Source organism: Bicyclus anynana, chromosome 16 (genome assembly GCF_947172395.1).
Source record: "Bicyclus anynana chromosome 16, ilBicAnyn1.1, whole genome shotgun sequence".
NCBI classification, from domain to species: Eukaryota; Metazoa; Arthropoda; class Insecta; order Lepidoptera; family Nymphalidae; genus Bicyclus; species Bicyclus anynana.
In genome coordinates this window covers 14,822,991-14,841,920 of record NC_069098.1, presented here as the reverse complement: position 1 = coordinate 14,841,920, position 18,930 = coordinate 14,822,991, and the positions used below count along the sequence as shown (strand labels likewise).

The window sequence follows — 18,930 nt, the reverse complement described above, 5'->3', positions numbered from 1 at the left end:
ATAATATATAGCATATTGCCTTCCTCGATAAATGGGCTATCTAATACTGCAAGAATTTTTAAAATCGGACCAGTAGTTCTTGAGATTAGCGCGTTCAATCAAACAAACAAACAAACAAACAAACTCTTCAGCTTTATAATATTAGTATAGATGGTCTAGATTTATTGAACCAATTTTGAAAATTCTTCTACCACTAGAAAGCCACGTTATTTTTGAATGTCATAAGCTATATTGTATCCTGTTATTATCACCTAAACGCGAACTACGCGGGTGAAATCGCGGGCTATTTGTTAATAAGTCACTTATGTAAGTAAAAAAACTAAGCACCATACATACACGAAAACAACACCAAAGAGAAATATTACAAAGTGGCATTTAATTCGGAAAAGTTGTATTTTCCGTGGAACTATAAAACATCCGCGGGTCATAACTTTTCGCTGGTGAAATATGAACTTTTGAAATATTAAAGGGTAAACGGCGGGCGACATTAAGTGGGTTTTCACTCTTTACGGACGTACACATGTTGGGGAATATGTATTTTTCTTAAATCTTACGCGAACATACATTTTGCTAAGTGTCTATAAATAAGCTTTTACTGGTTCCCAGGGAAAGCCGTTTAAATTTACTTTTCTTAGGCAGCATTTTCAGAAATGCTAATAAGTATATTAATTTGGCTTGGCACTGCCTTTAAAACAATCGTAGGAGTAGTTATAAGTTCTCAATTGAAATCACTCGCATTAAGGTTCTATCTTAATATAGAAAAATCCTATCATAGTGTATTTAATCTATATTTCTATACTAATATCATAGAGAAGAAAGATTTGATTATTTGTTTGAATAGGCTCCGAAACTACTGTACTAATTGGGAAAAAAAATCACTATTAGGATTAATTATTATTAATTATACTACTATTAGGATACTATCCCTGATGTAGGCTATATTTTATCCCCGTATTTCTACGGGTACGGGAACTACGCGGGTGAAACGGCATGTCCTCAGCTAGTTAAACAATAAAAAGCGTTTAAAGAGGAAAACTGCACAGTGGATATTCATTTCCGAAATTCGGAAAATTAAGCAGTCCCTCAAAGAATCAGCCATCTGAGGCAACTACTGTGTTCGCTCTCTGAATTCGCAGATGTGTATCTGCCTTTATCTTGAGAAATATCAAAGGGTAAAAGTTGGGCGACATTAAGTAGGTTTTTACACTTTTTCCGTGGCAATAAATGCGAGAGCAATTTGTAAAACGAGAGTGGTAATCACGGGGCAATCAGCATTATTCTCTCTCGCACCATTGCCAAGTGTTATTAAGTTGAATAGGTACATTTAAATTCGTCGAATCAAGTAAGATATGCATTACTACATACGAGTAGCTCTGACGACCTCTCGCGCAGTCTGTCGTGCTGTGGTTCTCAACTGAGGTATTGCGTTCGATTCCTAGTTAGTGTCAGTTTAGGATTTTGTATTTTCTAAATTCACTCAGGTCGGCAGGATAATTGCGTAACTTGATCGGATGCGTTTGACAATAAATCTAATGACATTTTTTTTTAATTTGTCCCCAACATTATTTCGGGAACAGGCAAAGATCGTTGACCATACAGCCTGTTCAGTTGTCAATGAAGTTCATGAGTCATTACACTTTAGTTACTGACATTTATTTGACGTATATTTCATTAAATGGAGCTGTCAAACAAAACACATCAAATTACACAATTACCCACTTGCTCTGGTGGTATGCATCAGCCGTGGCTAGTTACCAACCTACCACAGATGTACCGCCAAGCGATTTAGCGTTCCGGTACGATGTCGCATAGAAACCGTCAGAGGTGCATTAGCCTATCCCCTCCCATTCTGAGAGGAGGCTCGCGCTCAACAGTGAGCTGAATATGGGTTTATGTTAATGAATTAATGTTACTAATGACCTTTGTGGCACAGTGGTTAGTACGTGGCCAAGGATCATGAGGTTCATGGGTTTGAGTCTTGGATCAGATTTTGGTATTTAAATAAGAAATATTGATTGTTACTCCTGAATTGGGACGTTGCTCTTGTTACAAAGCGAATGCAGCAATTGAATTCAGTTTAATAGTAATAAATAAATCAAAACCTAATAATTACAAAATAAAGACAAAACAGTGTTGTTTAATTTGAAAAACATCCCCTATCCCACTTCTGATAATTATTAAATCAGCGCAACATCCCGTCAGCGGGAGGCGGCGAGCGGACGACAGGAAGCTTTCAGTTGATTGAAACTGAAAGGGTGCCAAGGGAGGGATGCACGTTTGCCACTCAGCGAGTAACTACCTACTACACTGTTTGAAGATCTTTTAAGGGTGGTACAAAAGGCTGTATAAAAGTATTGAATGGTTAGAACATTTTGATTAATATGCTGAAACAAATGAAATATTTATTGTTTATATCTAATAATAATAATAATAATAATAGCCTTTATTTCCAAGTAATTACAAAAAAACATATAATAAAAATAAAACATTTCATTTCAATAATTATTATTAAACATGTCAATTCTTAATTTGATTAATATTAATTTCAAAGAAAAATGTTTGTGTCAGAAAGAAAATTCTCAGTCATTATTCATTATCATTTCGTCAATTTTTATTTTTAATATTTATATTGTCATATTTATTCTTGGAACGCCCATTTTTGGGCATAGGCCTCCTCCATTTTTTTCCATCTGTCCCTGTCTCTCGCCAATCTGGTCCAAATAGTCCCTGCTGTGTCGACGATGTCGTCGCGCCAGCGTCGTCGCGGCCGGCCTCTCGACCGGCGCTCTTCACGTGGGTACCAGTGCAGTACCTTTTCTGTCCATCGCCCGTCTGATGTTCTTGATATGTGTCCAGCCCAACGCCATTTTAGAAGACATGCCAGTTTTGCCGCGTCTATGATTTTTGTCCTTTTTCTTATTAATTTGTTTTTAATTTTATGTTTAATTTTTAGGCCTAGCATGCTCCTTTCCATGGCTCTTTGGGAAACCTGTATTTTATAAATTATGTCTCTAGTAATCGGCCACGTTTGACAACCGTATAAAAGAGTTGGCGTTACTATAGAATCCATTGCCTGTTTCTTCATTTTTATGTCCATACGTGACTTAAATATATGTTTTAAGGACCAGTATGTGGCCCAAGCTTTTTTAATCCGCCTTTCGACTTCATCAGCATAGTGTCCTTTGAAGGATACGTTTTGTCCCAAGTACACATACTCGTCTACATATTTAATATCTTTGTCTTGTATTGAAACTTTTAATTGATCACTATTTGACATTACGCAAGTTTTTTCCAGGTTCATTTCTAAGCCACACTCTTTGCTACGGGAATCTAGAGTATTAATCATATATAGAAGCTGTTCGTGATCTTTTGCTAATAAGACAATGTCGTCGGCGAAGCGAAGATTGTTTAGATATTCTCCATTTATATTTATTCCTAATCCCGTCCAATTTAAATTTCTAAAGATATACTCCAGGAGAGCAGTGAAAAGGTTAGGTGAGATTGGGTCCCCTTGTCTTACTCCCCTTTTTACTTCGAAGGCTTTTCCTCTCTTTTCCAGTTTCACTATTGCCTTACTCTTTGTGTAAATTTCTTTAAGTACATTAATGTATTTTTCGGCAATGTTTTGACTTCTCAAAGCGCACCATAAGGATTCGTAAAAAATTGAATCGAAAGCTTTGGAGTAATCAATAAACGCTATGTAAATTGGTTTTCCATACTCTACATATTTTTCCATAATTTGACGTAGAGTAAAAATATGGTCCAAGGTAGAGTACTTGCTTCGAAAGCCTGCCTGTTCTCGGGGTTGGTGGATCTCGGACTCTTTTTTTAACCTAAAGAGTATTATATTCGTAAATAGTTTATATAACCCTTGTAATAAACTAATCGGACGATAGTTATTAATATCCTCGGGGTTGCCCTTTTTATATAATAATGTTATAATAGAAGTTTCCCATTGTTCCGGTATTTTTTCTTGTTTCATAATATCGTTGAATAATTCGGTTAAGATAGGAGTTAGTGGCTCGGTTATTGCTTTGAGAGTATCGTTCGTTATGTTGTCCTCACCTGGGCTTTTCATACATTTCAAGGAGCCTAAACCGCGTCGGATTTCACTTTCTAGAAAAACAGGGATCTCTGCTACATTATTTTTTCTTATGTTATTTCCCATTTCATTTGGCGTGTTGTACAAGTTTTGGTAAAATTTAGTAGCTTCCCTAATAATGTTGTTTCTATTTGTAGTGATGGTGCCTGATGAGCTTTTTAGAGTTGGTATCCACTGTTTAGTATTATTTAGACGTCTATTTCCTCGTTTTACAGATCTCTTTTTATTCAATTCCTCTTCGAATATCTTTAATTTGTAATCCTCTTTGTTCTTTTTTAGAGATTTCCTTATTTTTTTATAAAGATATTTTAAGCGTTTCTTTTCCGAGTCTGTTTTTATTAGTTTTCCTTTAAGTTCAGTTCTTTCTAAAATCAATTTTCTTACTTTGTCTGTCACAAAGAGTTGGATTCGATCTTCATTTTTCCGAGCTGGCAATGTGTTGATTGTTTATATCTAGTAAAAGAAATTTAATGTGACATTTAATTTTAAAATTAAATGAACAACTCTTGTATCTTGTATTTTGAAGAATTGATTTTATGTTTTATAATAGTATCCTGAAAATCTGTGTTTTTTATGTATTAATTAGTTAACATTGACCTAATTTACCTGAATCATCCTCATCATCCTAATTGTCTACTAATACTAATTTGTTAATTGACACAGGCTCTCAAACCATTTGTATGGTTAACAAGAAAACTAACATTAAAGTGAATACTGCCAGTAACATTTCATGTTTAGATAAGGCACACCAGGAGGTCGCCAATTACTAAAATACATATGCAATATTCTGACAAGTCAAGAGGTCAGATATGAAATGCATTAAGTGTGTATTTTAATTTTGATTAATAGCTATGTGTGGGAGCAGCATTATTTAGAACCTCATGTGGGTTGAACAATGCCATAATGCCAGTGTTGCATAAGGGCCTTACTTGACATTGCAATATGGACACAACCACCTTCACACTGTTTAACTTGTAAAATCTTTCTCTGTAATGATTTTCAATATGCAAATCTCTTTAAATGTTTAGTAAAATTTTCATAAACTGAGATGGAATTTGGGAGATAAACAGAGACATACGAGTATACACTGTACTATACTGTTCCTTTACTTTCATAAAAACGGCTCACAATAGTTGTTCCTAATGCTAAATGGGGAGCAACTATTTGATAAGTTTTCATATAATCTTCTGTAAGAACCGTGAGCTGTGCAAATGACAGTGATCATCGAGAACCAGCATTCTGAACTGGTGGTAGAATCTTTACAAATAGTCAACTGAGGTGTCAAAAGTGCTAAACTGAGCCTACTTGGAATAAATGAATTTTGAATTTTGTCTATGTACCGTAGGTACAATGTATGTCGTTGGAGATAAAAAAGAATAATTTAGCAAAATATAAAAACCCAGATCTGGGAACTCTTTTCTGTGATTTGGGAATTATTTTTTGTATAACAGTTTATGCTCTTTTCTGGAAATGCTAAATTTAATGGAATTTCCTGTGTTTTTCACATTTTTTAACCATCATAGTTTTAAGTTTACTTATCACCGTTACAATTTAATGAGTATACATGTGACAGTGATTGTTTAAGAGAGAATAATTGATTTCCTACCTACCTACCAGGGAAACACCCGTTAAAATTGGTTCAGGCATTCCAGAGATTAGCAAAGACAAACAGAAAAAAGTTTATAAAATCACAGACAGATGTCTCAGTTTTATTTATATGTAGTACTGATGTATTAATAAAGTGAGTTGAATTAATTATTTCTTAAAAGATTATTACAACATTTGATGTCTAAAATAAACATAACACAATTATAAAATAATTTATTACAGCTGCTTATGTGCTTAGGAAGTTATATTCCATCAAACAAACCTGTTTCCACATTACTTAGCATTATAATATTAATCTCATTAAATTTGATATCACTTGAAAAAAGTAAATGTACATATTAATTACATTAATTTATTAAGAGGAAATTACTGGAGGATATAAGCGTAACTGCCTTATTGATCTAATGGTTAGTCTATGTTCTTTTTTTTACAATTACTTACAAGTTAACCCTTGACTACAATCTCATTTGACGGTAAGTGATGATGCAAACTAAGGGGATAAATCTAAATCTACATCAAGCAAGCTAACTTGTTAGGAGCCCCTTTGGTTTCCAGACCTGGATCAATTAACAAAATCTCAATTGGACCAGCCGGGGATTGAATCAGAACATATGTGGCTTGGGATCAAGAAGTCCTGATTTCTAAACCTGGGCCGGGTCATGGAAATACCAACTGAGGTTTTCTTTGTTTTTGTTGGGAAGTTGGTAGTGTTACACCCCTGTGCCTTAAGTGAGCTTGCTATGCCATCAGTCCCAAACTCTAACAATATCACCATAATCCTGCCAACCCACATTGAAGCAGTGTGATGGATGTAAGCGTCATATCCCCCCTCTTATAAGGAGGGAGGCCTGGCCCTATGGGCTGTAAAATAGGTTGATATTGATAATAAGCAAAAACACAGGAAACATGAAGATATTATTATTAGAGTACCTACAAAATCTTTAAGCTATAGTATACCAGCCTAGGCCATATACCCAGGGAAATACTACTGTCATCCCTTTCAATACCTCACCATAGAAGATATTGTGAGGTTCACATTGCTACAGTTTGAAGGGAGAACACTGTCAGGACAGCAGCAACCTGTGTCTTATACCACATGAAGTGGGTGGAATAGTCCAGGGTTTCTCAAAGTGGGGTACACAAACCCTAGGGGTTCACCATTCGACGGCAGTGTTCCCACTGTCACTTGGAAATTTTAACAGGGGTTCATGGAGCCGAGAAAACCTGGAATAGTCCTAAGACTGCCCTCTAGAAAATCTTTGTTGTGCATTGCTTAAATTGCTGGTGTACTTACAAGCACATAAAGTTTTGACTGTGATAGCCCAGTGGATATGACCTCTGCCCTCGATTTGGCATAGAATTAAGTCATATTCAAGGTATGCACCTCCCACATTTCAATTAAGTGCATTGTACGAAATTAAATAGCATGTGTATCTAACAGTCTATATTGTGATATTCTAGTGTCGATATATTTTCTAGTATTGATAGTGTTATAGGATGTGGGTTTAAATCTGGTTAAGGGCATGCACAAAGATGGAATTTTCAGTTGCATGTGTTTTAAGAAATTAAACTGTGTCAAACGGTGAAGGAAAAACATTGTGAGGAAACCTTAATTATCTGAGTGTGTCAATCCGTATTGGGCCAGCGTATACTTTGTTAGGGATACAGAAAAGAATACAAGTTACCTTTCATTCAAGAAAAACATTTTACAAGGGTAAAATTCTTCTAAAACTGGTCTAAAATAGTTTTTAATAGTGTTCTGTATTATATTTTCTATTTATAAGATTGTTAAAATTTTAAAAAAAGAGAACAAATAAATAAATGAGAGCCATAAAAAAATTAATGACTTTTAAAACCGTGACACTGAGAATTCCATACCTTTTAGCTAATAAGATGTCCATAAAAAGTTATCCTGGTTTTTTTAACAGTCATAGTGGTAAAGTAGGTCATACGGTATTTTTTAATTTAGTCAAAGTTTGCTCATCATGGTACAACACTAATTGATCAATAGCAGATGGCAACATTGGCAGGTTAAATGTCATAAGGTCAGTGACATTTGACCAATATCAAAGGGCAAGGAAATTTAGTAATTTACAGCTAATAGTTTCCCTATTTTGATAAAGTTTATCATTTTTTAATACACATAGTAATAGTTGTACTGTTTTAAAAGTAACTTACTGAAGCAACAATTTAATATTTTGATTATGGACTAACTACAAGGATAAAATATTTGTTCAACATAATACATACAACATAACAAAAATGTAGGCATAAGTCTCTTCATATAAAATGCAAGTTTTCAAGTTTATCAAGTGTGTCTTTTAGGCTTATGGTAAAAAATTAAAGTATGTATTATTACTTACCATTAGAGCTCTTAAGGTCTCGATGAATGAGTGATATAGGTGCATCAAAATGGAGATAGGCCATCCCGCGGGCCACCTGTATAGCCCAGTCCACCAGTATCCTGGGCCGTATCTTCCGCCCCGACAGGACCCTGTTCAGAGGCCCACCACGCGCATAGTCCATCACCAAACACAAATCTGGCTTCTCTAAACACACACCTTTCAACGACACTATATTCTCATGTTGCAACATCCAAAATAGTTTAGCCTCCTGCAACACACTCTCCTTTATAACTTCTATGTCTTCGTTGGCTAGTCGTGCAGTCTTCACAGCCACAACTTCGTCGTTCCAGTACCCGCGGTAGACCGTCCCGAAGCCGCCCGAGCCGATCACCTCCTCGAGCTTCAGCTCCGAATACGACACCCGAGGAGGGTCCACGTCCCCTATCACCGAACTGACGGCCAGAGGGTCGTCTTCTGTCACGTACACCGCGGGGAAAATGCCGACGCGATCGCCGATTTTGCCCGTCCACCAGCCCTCGTCCCCGGAGATGTTCGCGTCCTTGGAGAGCACCTCGACGATCTCGCCCCTGCGGAGGGACAGCTCATCTTCCCCCTGCGCTGCATAGTCGTAGACGGCCGTAAACAGAGCGAGCGGCGGACGATCTTCCTCTGCCGCCATAGCCGAGCGGCCGGCCGCAGGCCGCGGCGGCATCACCCCGGCCGCGCCATCTCCCTCCTCCACGCTCAGGCGCCGCGACAACGCTGCGTTATCCACCCACCACCGCACATAACTACACTGCACGACACTTGTCTTGCTTACGATCACCGTATTATTCCGCCATCTTTGTTTCCCACATCGATCATGGCGGTATGTCCCAGCGATAAACCAAGCCACCCGTTCGTTGGCGCGATCGCGGCGATCGTTTTCGTAATTATTAAATTATTGTGTGACCCGCTGTGATGATGTTAATTAATCTCCTCTCACCTATCAAATTATTCGATAGATGGACGAAATGACAACCTCACCAAAGCGAAGTCAGTGACAAACTGTCATTTGATGTTGCCACATTTTATTTCTTATCACTTGACATATCACAGACAAATAATTAGTAGTATTACCATATTTATATTATACAGTTATAAAATAAAATAATTAATTTATTTAAAATTATACAATAATTTTGTAATGTTTTCATTATTACTAAAATACAAAAAAGATTGATGTTAAATTCAATTGTATTTTTATACGTCTGGTAACACAAATTTACGCGAAATACATCTAAATGAGTATAGATGGCGATAGCATCACAAAAAGACATTTAGGTGCCTATTGTCTTTGAAGAAAGGTCTATTTAGGTGTGCCATCTAGAGTAAAAAAATAAAAATGTTGGAAATTTTAATTCTGATATAAAATAAATTATTATTTACCATAGAAAACTCATTAGTTGAAATCGATATTGTTGCTATTTATTTGTAAATAATTATATTAAACAACCATTCCGTTTATATACGTTTATTTCACCCTAGCAAATGAGTGGTCCCATGGTGTAATGGTTAGCACTCTGGACTTTGAATCCAGCGATCCGAGTTCAAATCTCGGTGGGACCTTGAATTTACTTTTTGCCTTTTTATTTTTTTATACGTAGATACGCGATATTTTCCTTTAATTAAAAAAGACTAATGGTATTAATTCATAAGAAATCTGTAAAGAGTTTTGACAACTTGCGCGTTAGTTCTCTGTAGGTGTTATAGGGATGCTGGGAAGGGAGCTTTATTGATCGCGCGAAAGTGGGATGGCTGTATCCATTCGCGGCGACCACCCAGCCCGCGGGACGTGGGACCGATTTTCAAGCTCAAACCACGCCAAAACGCCTTAAAATCTTAGTTTAATAAACCAAAATATCCCCTGAACAACACGCACGGAAAACTAGCGACCGAAATAATGGTGGAAAACGTAATAAACGACTGAAAAACAATTAATAACAACCTCACAAACTGTAAAACGTGACATAAAACCTATAAAAGATCCGTCAAGTCATCTACAAAACGTTCGCGAAAATGGAAAATTAGTAAAAATCGAAGCATTTATCGTGAAAATGTTCGCTAATCTTGTGTTAAATCGACGTGTGTAACAATTTAGTGCAAGTGACAACAGAATGACTGATTTTCTACCACCCGGCTGATGTTTAGATTATGTTATTAATTGTCGACAAAATGTTTATTTCAAATAGTTTTATTTTGAAAAGAAATTGGCTGAAGTGGTGTTGGCGGAAGCGTTGGTACGATTCGTAAAAATAACAAAATAAATTGATTAACAAATAGAATTTAGCATATTAGAAGGTTATTCGTGTCAGGTTTATTTTTGTAACCGTACAAAATGAATTCATTCAACGCACCCACCACCCAAATCAACGCTATCGACAAAATGACAACTGTAAAGTGCAAATCTGTGGATTTAGAAGGATATGTCATTATTGTTGTGCAGACCAAGGACAATAAAATTAAATTATACGGTAAGTAGATTTATTCACACCCACACATTTTTGGTAGGTATCTATGTGCCAAGTGACTGGCGAAGGGAATATCATTTCTCATATTGTGCCGATAAATATATACTTTATGATCAGGTGATTGAGGGTCGGGCTTCTTGAAACCTGCTTTCCTCGAAAGCCACCACGGTCCAACTCAAACAACACAGTTGGTTACGGTACTTATCTATTGTAGGCGCATAAGCTGACAAGCTTTTATAAAATGACGAAGGTCTGGTATAGTCAAAGATCTTAGCTTGTCCCCGTTGTAGACAAATTATACATGTCGTAAAACGTTGGAGCAAACTTTTTTGATAATGTAATGATTTCATTATTAAAGTAGAATTATCAAGATATTTTTTAGTTATAAGTAAGCTACCGGGCGGTAAGGGTAGGCCTGGGCCGTGGATGGGCAATGGGCTTTCCTCTTTGCTGTGCATAAAAGCAAGTACTGAATACACAACGTATACTAATGCTCACGGTTTGCTTTGCCTACAAAATTGTATCCACTGATGCTACACTGGTTCTGGCAAACTTAACTTCCATCCCTGACCTGCTAGCTGCTAAAAGCACGGTCTGAAGAACACAAAATACCTTAGCGAGTTGGCAAAATGAATGGGATACATCGTCTAAAGATAGATGGACTTACCGCCTCATTTTCGATCTCTGGAACAATGGACCAGCAGTAGGCATGGCCGAATGTCATATCGACTAACACAGTGCTTTTCTGGACATGGCGTTTTTTGTGCTATCCTGCAGGTATCGGTAAAAGACCTGATCACGATCTCCCATGTGATCCCGTCGAATAATTAGTGACTATTATTGAACATGAAAATAAAATATTATCATGCAGTGATTAAGTACCTACTTGAAGGAGAGAGCTTTAACACCAAAAAGAGATAGAAAGCTTAGAACGCTGCTCCCATGCGAATTGGCGGGTTTGATGATAAATGATATGATCGGAACCAACGGCTTAACATTCTCAGAGGCACGGCGGTGCCAACTTCTCAAGTCCGGGCTGGAGAGATTTTGTTGAGAATTGAAGATCTCTGTGTCGCAATTTAAAAATACCCCTGAGGATAATAGTAGCGCGTCGTTTGCTCTGTGTTACTTTATGGGGTTGATTTATTGGTATTAACGCAAGGGATGTGTAGTAAGCTTTAGGCGTTTGAGATGTGGGCTTACAGGCGGATGTTGCGAATATCATTTAGGGCTCGTGTACGAAATACTACTGTGCTGCATAAAATAGGAAAGCCAAGAGAGGTTCTGCGGCAAGTTCAAATGAGGAAACTCAAATACCCGGATCATATAATTATGTAATGAGAAACTCCAAATAATATGAGCACCAGATCATTGTTTAGGGCAGCGAATAAAGTAAAATTAGCCTTAATGATTGCTAACCGATAGGAGATGTCACTAACAAAAGAAGATTAAGGATTGAAGATCAAGATATTTTAGTCAGACCTCATTATTCAAAACCATATAAGCTTATTACTAGACCAACGCAGGTGAGCTGTAATATTGGCGAAGGTTATTCTGTTAGGTCTGGTTACCTCAGACCAATTATTGTATAGGACCTGCCTCTCTAGACGTTACTTTTCTGTCAAAGTACATCATCAATGATCTAATGCGATGTCTCAAAGTTGTAATCGTGTTTTTCGGTTAAAGAGGTCCGTTAAGTTAAGCTAAATTTTTGTGTTGTTGAATGGTGTAAAAAACGAGTAAAAACTTCTAGTTCTTCTAGTATAATATATATACACCACTTATGAGGTCCTTTTCCTCCGTAAATGACAGGGAATTTTGTTCGTGAATTTGGGTGAGATACTGGTCCTTCTGTAATTGTTCTGGGGGTAGGATCAATCAGTTTATTCCGTTAAAAAGAAGAAGAATAGTCACTTTCAGTCACCTCTCTGGCGAAGGTAGTAGGTAGTGGGGCTCTCAACAGAGGGTTCGATTCCCAGCTCGGGTCAGGGCCTGTAGCTAAATGGCACATCGATTCTCTTTCTATAAACGCTAACGCTTCGAAAACTTTAAAAAGTATAATGACAGATCTGATCGACTTGATGATCAAGACGATCGGATCGAATGTGTAAACTTGATACATGGCTTGGGTGTTAGGTTTATTTTTGTTACGGAATTTCGTGATTCGGTCGCCGCGATAATAACTATGCAATAGCTTAACAAACACTAATTCTGTTATGTCGTTGTCCAGGGTCACCTTCAGCGGGGAACTGGGAGAACTTGGAGCTGGCAGACGAGATCATGGACGTCAACGAGACGAGGCTGGAGGACATGACCCGCACCGAGGTGCTTACCCACATACATGAGGTAACTTCTGCAGGGCTATGTTTTGTTTTTAATATAAAACACAGAATAAAGAATATCCAGAATGAGTCTTTACAAGCAGCGTGGTGAAGCCGGTGAAATGCATAAAAAAATCAAACGTCACGCGTCTCATTGACATCCGCTTATACAAACTTTTTTCATAATTTGTCCTATTAATATTATCAACGCGAAAGTTTGTATGGATGTTTGTATGATCTTTAACGCCGCAACTACTGAACTGATTTGGCTGAAATCTGGAATGGAAATAGATTTTACTCTGGATTAACTGAGGCTACTTTCAGTCCGAAAAAATCCATGGTTCCCGGGGGATTTGTGAAAAACTAAATTTCACGCGGACGAAGTCGCGGGTGTCCGTATTTCATAATTTAACAACAATTATGTAAATTAATATAATAAACAATAAAAAAATACTCCATCATATTTCTTTAGTTTTAGTGAACAGTTTTTAAAACATTTAAAACATAAGACGCCATTTTTTTGAATAATATTGAAAATCTATCTGCCTATTATTCTTTACTCTATGATATAAATATATAAATAAAGAGCCGTGATAGCCCAGAGTACTCTTCTCTCTCTACTCCTTCGATTAGGTGAGCGCAGGTTTGAATCCGATCCAGGGTATGCACCTCCAGCTTTTCAGTTGTGTGCATTTTAAGAAGGAACTGAAGTATACCATCATTTTAAAAATTTGTACACTTATCGAGGTTTGTAAATTGGTATAAAACTTGTATCTACTTTTTGTAGTTGGAAGTGGCTGGTAATAAAAATTTTAATAAAAAAATACAACCGACTTCAAAACCTAAAAACGTACCCACTAAACTAAAAAGTGAAAAATAACATCATAATATGTTCTACCTGCTGATCAGTATGAAGGCAGTGCTAAGCCGGTGATGTATTAATTCAAGCCATGTGAGAATATCTTATAGATTTAGATTTTGCAGACAGTGTTGTTTCATGTGGTCCTGTCAGAAATGGCTTAAATTAAGACAACACCGGCTAAGCACCGCCTTCATACTGATCAGCAGGTAGAACATATTATGATGTTATTTTTCACTTTTTAGTTTAGTGGGTACGTTTTTAGGTTTTGAAGTCGGTTGTATTTTTTTATTAAAATTTTTATTATTTTTCCATTTTTAGTGTAAAATTTCATCTCAAATGAATACATCAGGCCCCTAATGACAGTCACAACCCATCTAGGTACAAAATTCTCAGCAATACAAATTAGCCCAAGCACAAGGTAGCCGTAAGGTAGCCGTACCGTAAACCGTTAAGGGGTTCCCTTAATTGACCTTGGTCTTCATCATCAGACCCCTAATAACAGACACAACTCATCTAGGTAGAAAGTTCTCAGCAATACGAATTTATCAAGGCCAAACACAAGGTAGTTGCTGTAAACTGTTAAGGAGTTCCCTTAATTGTCCTTGGTCTTCATCACCAAACCCCTAAATGACAATCACAACCTATCTATGTGGAAAGTTCTCATTAATACAAATTAATCAAGCCCAAACACAAGGTAATTGCTGTAAATCGCCGAGGAGTTTCCTCGTCTATTTTATGGCTCCATCATCAGATCGATTTTAAACCTTCATGAAATTGTAGTGCTTAAAAGTACTAAATGTAAAAGTATACTAACACACTAGACACCCATATAATTTTCGAAAGTTCCCCTCAATTTCTCCAGGATCCCATCATCAGATCTTGACATGATGGCAATGGGGACTATACCATTTCAAACAAAAAAAGAATTTTTGAAATCGGTCCAGGCGTCTTAGAGTAATCGGTGTACATACATAAAAAAAAAAAAAAAAAAAATACCGACCGAATTGAGAACCTCCTCCTTTTTGAAGTCGGTTAAAAATGGTGATGAATTTTCAATAAAATAAAATAAATAAAATTAAAAAGCCATTTATTCTCAAATCTCTTCACGTTTCATTTTTGTTAGTATTGTTAGTTTGAAAAAAAAAAAAATATATATACTTAATTAATGTTAGTTGGTGAGTATGTTGACAATATCTATGAGATTAGAGCCCCTTCTCGGGTAAAGGCCTCCTCCATTCTTTTCCATGATTCCCTTTCCTTTGCTGTTCTCATCCACTCCTTCCCGGCAGTTTTAATGATGTCGTCAGTCCACCGTTTGTTTGGTCTGCCAACATTCCTTTTACCTTGTGGTCCTGTCCACCTTGTACATTGTAAGGTCCACCTGTCATCGGCGTAACGTGATATGTGACCGGCCCACTGCCACTTTAGTGTCAATGCATGTTTTAGGGCGTCTGTAACTTTTGTTTTTTGTCTAATCCTTGCACTTCTTATTTTATGGATTTTTCTTATGTTTAAAATACTTCTTTCTATTGCCCTTTGTGTGGTTCTTATTTTGTTCTTGGCTTTATGTGTAAAAACCCAGGTTTGGCAACCATAAAGTAAGCTAGGTAGAAGACAAGTATCAACAACAATTTTCTTTAAATTTAAAGGATAATCACCTTTTAAGATTTCTTTTTGAGCCCAGAATTTTTTCCAAGTTATATTTATAAAAAAAATAAAATAAAAATAAATAAGCCTTTTATTCGGACCTTATTAAGGATATCTTACAATAGTATATACAATACAAAATATTACCTACATTTAAATACTATATCGTTTATACATTTAAAATTTTTCGTATATTTCGTTTTTATTTACTTTCTGTAGGTCCGTTTGCCAATCGGCAAAGGCCTCCTCCAACCTTCTCCATTCAGTTCTTTCTCTGGCTACTCTAGTCCAGGTTTTCCCAGCAACCTGTCTGATATCATCTTCCCATCTTTTTTGTTGCCTTCCTCTGTTCCTTTTCCCTTCTCTTGGATACCACTGTGTAATTATTTTGCTCCACTTGTCCTTTCCTCTGATCATGTGTCCCGACCACTTCCATTTTAGCCTTTTTACTTTTAAGGTCACATCCTGTATTTTGGTCTTTTTCCTAATATTGCTGTTTCTTATTCTATCTGCTCTTTTTACTCCTAACATGCTCCTCTCCATTGCTCGTTGGCAAATGGTAAGTCTATTGGCTATGTTTTTCGTTATGGCCCATGTTTGACTTCCATAGATTAAGATTGGTAGGACGCAGACATTGAATAATTTGCTCTTTGTTGCTATGTGTAAGTTTTTGTCTTTCATTACTTCCCGTAAGCCCCAATATCTTTTCCAACCGTTTGCTATTCTTCTTTCGACTTCTTTGTTTACATTATCTGTAGGTGATATCAACTGTCCGAGGTATATATATTCTTCAACATAGTCAATCTGTGACTCGCCTACTATTATGCTGCTTTCAATTCCATTGGTCATTACTTTTGTTTTTTCGGGATTTAATTTCAGTCCTACTTTTCCGCTTTCACATGCTAGGTCATTTAACATTATATTAAGGTCAAGTTATATTTATACGTCTTTCAATTTCGTCTTCGTTCCTTGTCTTTGAAAAGGATACCTGTTTTCCCAAGTATATGTAATCGTTTATATAGTCAATGTTATTTCCATTTACATTTATGAGTGTTTTTTGGCTATTTGTCATTACCTTGGTTTTCGTAGCATTCATTTCTAACCCTACTTTAGAGCTTTCTGTGTCAAGTGAGCGGATCATTTCTTGTAATTCTGTCGGTGTTTCAGCTAACAGTACTACATCGTCAGCAAATATGAGATGGCTTAGATTATGACCGCATACCTTTATTCCTTTCTTAGTCCAATTTAGTTTAAAAAATATGTTTTCTATTACTGCAAGAAATAGCTTCGGTGACAAAGGGTCACCTTGTCTGACTCCTCTACCTATTTTGATTGGATCTCCTCTTGTTTCTAGTTTTACAGTGCTTGTACTATTTGTATAAATGTGTTTAATGATGTTGATATATTTTTGTTCTACATTACATAGTAATGATTCCCAGATAGAGTTGTGACTTATGCCGTCGAATGCTTTGCTATAGTCAACAAATCCCAGGTAAAGAGGTCTATTGAACTCCAAATATTTTTCTATCACCTGCTCTAAAGTCTGTATATGATCAATGGTACTGTAGCCTGATCGGAATCCAGCTTGCTCTATCGGTTGAGAATTGTCAATTTTGAGAGTTATTCTTTTGAGGATTATAGATGCAAATAGCTTGTACGTGCTTGCCAGTAAGCTTATTGGTCTGTAGTTTGATATGTCTAGTGGGTTTCCTTTTTTATAGAGTAGTATTATGTCGGATTTGCACCACTGCAATGGAACTGTTTCTGTCTCGATTATCATATTGAATAGTTTAGTAAAATATTTGACTAGTACTGGTGCACTAATTTTTAGTATTTCATTAGTAAGCCCATCTTGCCCTGGTGATTTATCTGATTTTAGTTGCTTTAAGTGTTCATACACTTCCATGTCTTCTATTACTTTAATTGCGTTTGACAAAGTTTCTTCGTTTTGTGGTTTTATAGTAGGGAAACTTTCCTTTTCTTTTTCTCTATTTTTGTATAATTCCTTGTAAAATGTTGTTGCATGATTTACGATGTCTTTTCTTGTTCTTGTTTCTTCTGTCTGATGGACAAGCTTTTGAATCCATGTTTTGTGAAACCTTAATTGTTTGAAGGCTCTTTTTGTGCTTCGGAATTGTCTTAGATTTGTTGTTATTATATCTTGTCTATATTTACGATAATCTTTCTTTATTGCTTTATTAGTCTGTTAGAAAAGATTTCTAAGTTCCTTTTTGGCATCTTTATCTTTATTTTTAATTTAAATTTAATTTTATCTTTAAATTTAATACAAAACTACTTATAAAAAAACGCACCAAACTAAGTTTGACAAAAAATGAATTTTCAATACAAGGAAAAAATTTTAAAGTGTGCAAATATTTTTCTTCCATATGTATTAAAATATCTGCCTACTTGCCTAAATTTACTAATGCAGTCGTTTGCCTTTTGTAGGGACTTCCAAACATCACGATACTGAGCCAGGTGGTGGCTCAGTACTTGTCCCTGTAGTGTGAAATTAAATTAAAAAAAAACATACATACAGGCGAACGTAGAACCTCCTCCTTTTTGGAAGTCGGTTAAAAAATCGGTTGTCTGTAAAGTCGGTTTACTGGTGATAGTTGATCGTGACAACGTCATAAGAAAATACTGATGGAATGGTTGTATTTTTCAAAAGAAAATATTGTTTTTTCTAAAATACTTTTTAATAATTTTCATAGACCAGAATAATGAGAGGGGTTAGGCCAATAGTTTACCACGCTGGCCCAATGCGGATTGGTAGACTTCACACACGCAGAGAATTAAGAAAATTCTCTGGTATGAAGGTTTCCTCACGATGTTTTTCCTTCGCCATTTGAGACACCTGATATTTAATTTCTTAAAATGCACACAACTGAAATATTGGAGGTGCATCCCGGATTCGAACCCACACCCTCCGGAATCGGAGGCAGAGGTCGCATCGTGTGGACTGCACGAATGTATCGTTAAATTAAAAATCCGTTTAATGCGATACGTCCGAAACGTACGATGCGGATCTGTGGACGCCTACCTTTAGGCTGTGTTATTAGTATAAGGTAGATATCTGTAGTGGTTCTTGGCTCACATCCAATGCCAGCTGGCTCTGCAGTGACTCTACAAGTCGGGTAATAAATCCGATTTGTACTTTGTTACATTAACATAGACTATACCCACCCTACAATGATATTTTATATTTTAGATATGTTACGTGCCTACAAAATCACCGCAAAAAATGATCCGAATTTAGCTACTCCACTTAGCGCACACATGCGCAGTTTTGTGTTGACTTATTTTAAGTATAGTTTTTACACTTCCTTAAGAGTGTGCAATATGTAATTTGGTGGTTAAAAATGGTTCTGGATCTCAGATTCTGGAAAAGTTAGGAGCCTGATATTTGGATAAATGATATTTCAAAGTGTTAGCTTCGTTATGACTACTTATACAAAATACACAATTTGTAAAACTTTTCTCGATAGTTTTTTTTTTGAAAAATACATGTTTTGTTAACATTTTGCTTTCAATC

At 36.3% G+C, this 18,930-nt stretch overlaps 2 protein-coding genes and 1 non-coding gene across 7 annotated transcripts in view; 2 read left to right on the top strand and 1 right to left on the bottom strand.

Moving 5' to 3' along the window:
* LOC112048392 (mitogen-activated protein kinase kinase kinase 11) overlaps positions 1 to 9,106 on the bottom strand; it is a 71,202-nt gene extending 62,096 nt beyond the window's left edge. For both annotated transcript variants that reach the window (XM_024085907.2, XM_052886074.1), the window contains exon 1: positions 8,074 to 9,106. In XM_024085907.2, the coding sequence (XP_023941675.1) occupies positions 8,074 to 8,767 (694 nt within the window). In that variant the 5' untranslated portion in view covers positions 8,768 to 9,106. The remainder of the gene's footprint in view (positions 1 to 8,073) is intronic.
* A 485-nt stretch (positions 9,107 to 9,591) lies between these two features.
* Positions 9,592 to 9,663, top strand: Trnaq-uug (transfer RNA glutamine (anticodon UUG)). The gene has a single exon. It is a non-coding gene; the product is annotated as a tRNA-Gln (tRNA).
* A 222-nt stretch (positions 9,664 to 9,885) lies between these two features.
* LOC112055890 (protein PALS1) overlaps positions 9,886 to 18,930 on the top strand; it is a 185,514-nt gene continuing 176,469 nt past the window's right edge. For 2 of the 4 annotated variants that reach the window (XM_052886073.1, XM_052886072.1), the window contains exons 1-2: positions 9,889 to 10,568; positions 12,796 to 12,911. In XM_052886073.1, the coding sequence (XP_052742033.1) occupies positions 10,433 to 10,568; positions 12,796 to 12,911 (252 nt within the window). In that variant the 5' untranslated portion in view covers positions 9,889 to 10,432. Of the gene's footprint in view, positions 10,569 to 12,795; positions 12,912 to 18,930 lie in introns of all 4 variants that reach the window. The other 2 variants (XM_052886067.1, XM_052886066.1) reach the window with 2 other exon arrangements.